General features: G+C 46.0%; 1 protein-coding gene across 1 annotated transcript; it reads right to left on the bottom strand.

The window, feature by feature from the left end:
- Nucleotides 1–1,388: 1,388 nt before the first annotated feature.
- PAQR9 (progestin and adipoQ receptor family member 9) lies at nt 1,389–5,990 on the bottom strand. The gene has a single exon (XM_066599456.1). The coding sequence runs from the start codon at nt 5,746–5,748 to the stop codon at nt 4,711–4,713; it is 1,038 nt and encodes a 345-aa protein (XP_066455553.1). The 5' UTR covers nt 5,749–5,990; the 3' UTR covers nt 1,389–4,710.
- Between the last annotated feature and the right edge of the window lie 1,368 nt (nt 5,991–7,358).

The following is a 7,358-nucleotide window of genomic DNA, read 5'->3' as shown; positions in this document are numbered from 1 at the left end:
CGGGGGTAATAGAGATTGGGCAAAATGGTTCTCAACATGCCCAATTCTTTCTTCGCCATTTAAATAAACATGCACACATGGCTAAGCTGAGCTTGCATGCTTAAGGTAGCGTGGGGATTCAACTAAGCTTTGCCATAAGGTTTTATGGTGATTTACATTCAGCTCCTAAGAACCACGTGTCTATGCGGAGTGGAGTCCCATTCACAGGCACTGTACTGCGGAGTCTGCATATACCATATATAATTGAATTGCATGTATACTTCTCCCATCTTTAGGGTGCATTCACATGGGGTGGTTTGGATGCACCTAGAAAACTGCATTGGAAAAAAAACGTGTGCATTATTTCTGCGCAGGGGCGTAACTAAAGGCTCGGGGGCCCTGATGCAAAAGGTGAGCTGGGGCCCCCCCTCTATCTGTATCTGTACCCGTACCCATACCTAAACCATGCTGAACAGAGGCATAACATGAAGCTTCTGGGCCCCAATGCAAAACCTGTAACAGGGCCCCCAACTATAATGCTTTATTCATAGTACTGGGCTCTCTATATGGAGAAGAGAGGCCTTATGGGCCCCCTAAGGTTCCTGGGCCCAGGTGCAACCGCATCCCCTGCACCCTCTATAGTTACGCCCCTGCTTCTGCGCTTAACATTTTGACTGCAAGCGGAAAAAACACACGTGTTTTTTCCAATGCTGTTTTTACCTGATCCAAACCGCCCCATGTGAATTCACCCTTAGGCCTTGTTCAGACGAGCGTGTTTTCTGCGCATGAATAGCTGTGCAAAAAAGAAATCCCTTCTATTAGAACCAATGGTTTCCAATTGAAGCATTCACTTTGTCCCTTTTGCAGATGCACAAAATACTCACACATGCAAAAGATAGGACATGTGAGTGAAAATGCACCCATTCACGCGATTTTTTTACACTCGTTGTGAGATTTTTTTTTTTCACAGATAGTCATGCACGGAAAACACACTCGTATGAATGAGGCCTAAGGGCTTGGTCAGACGATCGATTTTTTTAGCGCATGTATAGACGCTCCAGATGTGTTCTTTTTCCAGCACAAATACGCAGTATTTCAGCATATTTTGCGCGTATTTGCACATCCCCATTGACTTCTATGAGGACTTTGGATGCGCAAAAAACAGTGCATGCTGCATTTTTTTGTGCAACCGAAATGCGCAGGAAAACACGCATGTGAACGAATCCATTAAAACAATAAGTTCTATTCTCTGCGTATTGCGCATGCAAATTTAGTGTGGACAACTATGACCGTATGAAGGGGGCCCGATTGTCAAATATACCCCAATCCCGTTAGTCCCATTATTTTCCGGACACGTGACAATAGAACATACTAGAAAAGAAAGCACAACATTAAAAATTAAATGTCTTATTATTTCAACGGAGTCACGTGCTTGCAAATTAGTTACACTGCGTGGTATATCCCATCATTATGATCATGCATTGGAAAAGATGGCTTGGTTTAACTCTTGATGTACCGGCCGGATTGAAAATATACTGTAAATGCACAAAAATTAAAATAAATACAATTTGCGTCTCATTGCTCTGATGGAACTAATATACAGATGAAATAAATAACACATTCACACAAATACGTGGCAGGCACGGCCAAGCAGGTGAGATCATGGGGTAAAAACAATGACAGCTGACCCCTGCACTGCAAAGGAGGCAGCAAAAGCAATGCACTGTATTTGTGGAGCCCAGCCCTTTGGTGCTGAAAGTGTTAAGTGCATTTAGTATTCTGTGCAAGCGATACACAGGATTCCGTCCAGCGCTGCAGTAGTTAAACAATTGGTTCACATTGTGCGTTAGCAGCTGGGGCGAGGAAGGATCATATATTTATGAATGAGCAGAAGAGGCCAGGCATAATTGAAGACTTGTCTTGTTCCAGCCCATGCTGCTTCTTTGAATTTGGCATCTTGTGTACGGAGCGCACAATACAGAGAGGCTGATAATGCAGCTGCCAAACTGTTTACATGGAAAAGCTAATCCCAGAGCAGATGACCCAAAAAAGACAAAGCTCATTACACAAAGCATCAGGAAAGAAAATCAATAAATAAATAAGTTACTAGTTTGTGTCCCATGATTTCATTGCAATATCCTAATAAAACTATTAATGCCCCTTAGGGATTGCACATTATAATGAAAGATGCATCCACTCTTCTGGAAATAAAGGCCTTCCGGACAACACTTATAGGCAAGTCATTTATCTTGTGGCTGACCGCAGCCAGAGTGAGTGCAATGCAGCCTCCCGGACTGAGGAGTATAATACAAAGGGGATTCTTAGAATAGACCCTACTGGAGGGGTCCGACACTCAGCGCTCAGGCAGGCTTACACCACTGCCACTGAGCGATTCCTTCTAGACGTTACTAAAAGGTACAAATTCATATATCGCCAATGATGTCCCTAATAGGACAGAAGCACCAATCCAGCGTATACCCGGAGCGCCCAATTATCCATTACCTCTTTTATATCCAGTGTTTCTCATCATAGCCCCATTCACATAAGGGTGTATTTACAGGAGCGACTTTCACGTACGAGTTCTGTTTGATCGCGAAATGGACGGGAAAATAACCCATTGATTTTATATAGGAGTCGTTTTTCGTTTGCACCGAACGAAAAATTGCAGCATGTCCTATTTTTGGGTGATTGTGTTGCAGGATTGCCCATTATTTCGTACAGGAGGCAAAAAATAATAATAATCACATTGCACTGGCATGGAAATGCGATTGCCATGCTAGTGCGATGCAATTTTATACTTTTACTAGCGGAAAAACATGCTGTTTTTAAAAGCGCGAAAATCACAAGTGTAGCAGTATGATGTGTGGTTTTCGCAAAAGGCATCGCACTTGGAGGAAAAATCTCAGCTTTAATGTATCAGTATGTGTTTAGGCAATAATCACTCTTGCTTGCGCAAATACGGCCAAATACGGCCTAACAAAAAAAATGCAATGCACTGCATTGCTGCACATGCGGTTCGCAAGTGCGTGAAAATTGCATTTGTGTCGATGGTAAAAATTGAAAATCGTATTGTATTCGCTTGAAAATCATATTAACATGTGAGTGCAATGCAATTAGTTTTTTTTAAACTTCCATAGGAAATAATGGGCAATTTCTGAACAGAATCGCCCCAAAATAGGATATGCTGCCATTCTTCCTTCTAGCATTATCAGTGTGAGCAAAAAAAATGTACATTACCCCATTACAAACAAATGGGTTTGCTTCACGCGTGTAAATACATCCTTATGATCATACGCTGTGCTGTACATTAGAAGCACAGCAGGAGCACAGTGCAAGTAGCCCCCCGGGGTACCACAGGCTGAGGTCCGACAAGACATGGTGTTTCCCGGTCTATACATAGTTATATATTTAGCAGCATCAGACCACAGCAAGAATAACACCACATATTCATATAACGTACTGCGGCACATTATAGGAATATGCACATATACAGGAATGTTAGCAGCAGTTTTGTGCCTCCATTTAACAGTCTCAATGAGAATACCTTGTTCAATAAATACAATCCGTAAATACTTGTGTGATGCAGAGTGGTCATAGTAGCGGCACTAGTAGGTATCACCTATGGCATGTGTTGTATGCATGGCAAGGAAGAGTGAATGCATCTTCAAGAGGTTCATTGTACCATCACGGCCTGGTTGCAACCATTACTGGTGGGCACTGCAAATAAAAGGAGGGGGAAGGATGTTGTAACTGTGCAGCTCATCTAACTACTGTAAGAAGCGTAGGCATGCAGATAAGTAACAGTCAGGAAATGAGCGTCCAGCCCTAAAACGTGTCCATCAAAGATTTTTAGGAATCATTCTACAATCACAGGTCTAACGATTAGTTGCAAATCTTCTATAACGTAATTGGGTGTGTTCATACACTGCTGATTTGCTGCAGATCTTAGTGCAGCTCTGCAGCAGATTTCACCCTTTCAATTGAATTCAAAGTGAAGGGTTAAAATCTGCTGCAGATCTAATCAGCAATGTGTGAACCAGGGGCAGATTGGCTATAAGCTCAACAGGAAGAAACCCCAGTGGGCCAGTCTAGTCAGACAGAGCTGGCATCAGCATTTGGGCAGTGCTGGGACACACTACACTGCAGGGGGCTCACTGCTGCTGAATGAGGATTGATGCAAGATGGAGCAACTACAAAAGATCCCGCTCTCCCATGAGAAGGGAACAGACACCAAATAACGAGGAGGGGGGAAGACAGCATAATTTAAAGGGCCAAAATCACAAGCTTAAGCACTTTCTCTACTATCTTCCTACCACAATTTCGATGACCCCGCCTACTTGTGTTTACACCGCCTGCTATTAATTTGGACCCACTCACATTATGAGGCCAATTTTGGATTAATCTTCCAGGGCCACTTTAAATTCCCAATCCGCCCATGATATATAAATTTTTCCCCAATTTCAATTCTTGCCAGAAAATTTTACACATAAGTGGCTTATAGGTGTTCTGATACAAGATAGATCTGAAAGTGGGCAGGGAGCCTATAGCTTGCCAACTCATAATCCGCCCGTTACGTCAGACATACGTATAAGGCATATTCTACACGCTCGCTACATTTGGTAGGTTACAGTAGAATCAAGCAAGATGATACCAATAAGCTGAGCATGTAGTGGTTGAGAAGAACATGATGCCCCCAGCATGGTTGCACCCAGGCAGCACCTAGCTGTTACTCTAGTCCTGCTTCTGGCTGGATAGTCCCTTCAGATAGGTCCTTACTACCATGCCTAGGCAGATAATAAGCAGCACCAAGTAGCCTACAGTCCCCTGGAAGGTGGGTGAGGTGTGAGGAGCCTTGAGGAAATGCTCCAGTCCTTGCTCCACATAGTGCATCTGGTCATAAATACTGAGGAAGGTGAAGATGTGGAAGAGCTGGTGGCTGTGCCCAATGATGTCAAAGAGCCCCGGCTGGATCCTCTCGGGGATCTTACTGACATTGAAGAAGGCGGCCACCAGCAGCCAGAAGTACCTCCTGTAGAAGTGCACGAAGAGAGTTGGGTTCTTCCTGCCCAGGTCAAACAGCAGGCTCTCGATCATCACCGGGCATGCCATGCTGAGGGGCATAGCGAAGACAAAAGTGCGGATGGCAAAGGGGTAGGAGCAGTCCTCGGAGCGGCTCTTGCAGCATGCCACCGTGCAGGTCACTGCCAACACAAAGGCTACTGGCAGCACCAGCTCGCTGTACAGCCCCATCAGCATGCCATAGTCCACCCAGTGCCAGCCCAGGCTCTGCAGGTACGGGGTCATCACCGCCGGGTCCAGCAGGCTCAGCCTGGGCAACAGATAGTAAGTATATGCCAAGGTGCTGGCAAAGCCATAGTAGCTGATGGAGGCATAGTCCAGGAAGAAGAAGGCGGCACGCAGGCGCAGGGAGCGGCAGCTGAACACATGGGCAGTGCAGCTCATGGCAAATGTCAGCAGCACCCCCGAGGCATAGCACCAGAGTGGCAGCAGCGCAGGGTGGTGCCAGGGCAACTCGCCGGACTGGAAGATCACCTGGTAGAAGCGGCTGGCAAACAGCACCAACGGGATGAAGTGCGTCCAGAAGTTCAAGGTCTCGTTGGTGGGCTGGAAGATGGATGCCAGGCACTCCTGGGCAGTCAGGTGCAGCCGCCGGTACCCCGACAGGATGAAGCACTCCACGAAGTCATCGGGCACCTCGTCCCAGCGCAGGAGGGAGGACGTGTCCCGGGCGAAGACCTGCGGCGGCATGCTGCCCTCCCGTGCGATCAGACTGCTGGTGCTGAGGCTGGAGTCACGGAGCCGCCGCCGCCGAGTCTGGGCTGCTTCAGCATGAATGCGGCAGCTGAGCTGTAATCATCATCAGCAGCAGCAGCCTGCAGCGCTCCGCAGCACAGCCCCGAGCATCTGAGCCCGCAGCCATAGGGAGGATGGAGAGGTGTCACCGCGACCCCCCACCCCGCAGAGTGGGTGTTCCTGACCTTGAAGTTTATGATGACAGATGCACGGGGGACACCGGATCCAGGATGGGCGCAGGGGCAAAGAGGACAGGCACTGCAGAGAGCTGGCACACAATGATGAGACCTGATGTAGTGAGGGCACGACCCGCACCCAAGGGGGCACATGACTGTGCGGGGCTGGCAACATTCCTTTTAAGTTTTGCTTGTTTTGTTTTATTCTATCTGTTTTATAAATAGATACAAAGTATCTTCCGCTCTCCTGTGCAAAATAACCATCTGTTTTATCAGAGGGCTGAAAAGGATCCAAAAAAAAGCCTGATTGCATAATGGATGCATCCATTTTTAAAGGGAACCAGTCATCAGGTTTTTTTCATTACAGGCGTGCATTCACACATAACTGACTAAGGGTGCGTACAGGCGTCATAACAATGCAGATTTCACCCCTACAATTTGAAAAGGTGAAATACTCTGCAGATCTGCATCAAGATCTGAAACAGAATCAATATCCTTGAAAGAATCCTTAATGCAGATTTTGGTGCAGATGATCAGAAAAGTTCACCCTTCCAATTGAATTTAAATTGAAGGAGTGAAATCTGCTGCGGATCTGCACCAAATCAGCTACACGTCAGCGTAACATAAGGCTATGTCCACACAGGACGGATTTGCTGTGGAATGTCTGCAGTGGATATTTCAATGATGAGGTGTGCTAATCCCCGCTGTTGGCCACGGGGAGCTGCTGTGTGAGGGAGACCTTAGGGTCCTTTTACACCCAAGGATTATAATTATGGTTCAGTTTGTCATTGGATCATGTGAAATTGAATGATAATTGCTCAGTGTAAACACTGCCAGCAACAGAATGACAAACGATGATTCGATCTTTTATTGTTTGTCAATCAGTTTCTGCAGGCATAAAAATCAAATGACGATCATCCCGTGTGAATAGGCAATGGTTCATCTATGAGTACTAATCGTCCCATGGAAAAAGACTCTTACGGCTCGTTCACATGGGCGTCAAAATCGTGCAGAAGATAGCCGTGCAAAAAAAAAAAAAAAAGCAGCAAAATTGCTTGAAAATCGTGTGATTGGACGATTTTCCACAATCAAGTCCCAAGCCTCATTAGCGTTTAAATCGCACCCAGACGATCTGGAGTGGTGTGTTCCCGAAAAAATGCGCTGCTGAGAGAGTGATTTTTATTTTTTCTGGGCAGCACAAAACCTACAACTTACTGCATAGACCCATCTGACATTCTTTATCAGCACTACCCACTGCTTAACTCACTCCCCCTTCCTCTGGCATTGTTTCCCAAACTCCCTCTCCCTGCCATTGCTATTGTTTAGCAGCATAAGCTGCTGCTAATCTCACTCCCCCCCATACACTTCTATAGCACGCTTTGACAGCTA

Source organism: Eleutherodactylus coqui, chromosome 1, assembly GCF_035609145.1.
Source record: "Eleutherodactylus coqui strain aEleCoq1 chromosome 1, aEleCoq1.hap1, whole genome shotgun sequence".
NCBI classification, from domain to species: domain Eukaryota; kingdom Metazoa; phylum Chordata; class Amphibia; order Anura; family Eleutherodactylidae; genus Eleutherodactylus; species Eleutherodactylus coqui.
Note: the sequence above shows the minus strand (reverse complement) of the source record. Positions and strands in the feature narration are given on the sequence as shown.

Coding starts and splice junctions, on each gene's coding strand:
- PAQR9 (XM_066599456.1), bottom strand. CDS start 5,748: ATGCCGCCGCAGGTCTTCGCCCGGGACACGTCCTCCCTCCTGCGCTGG.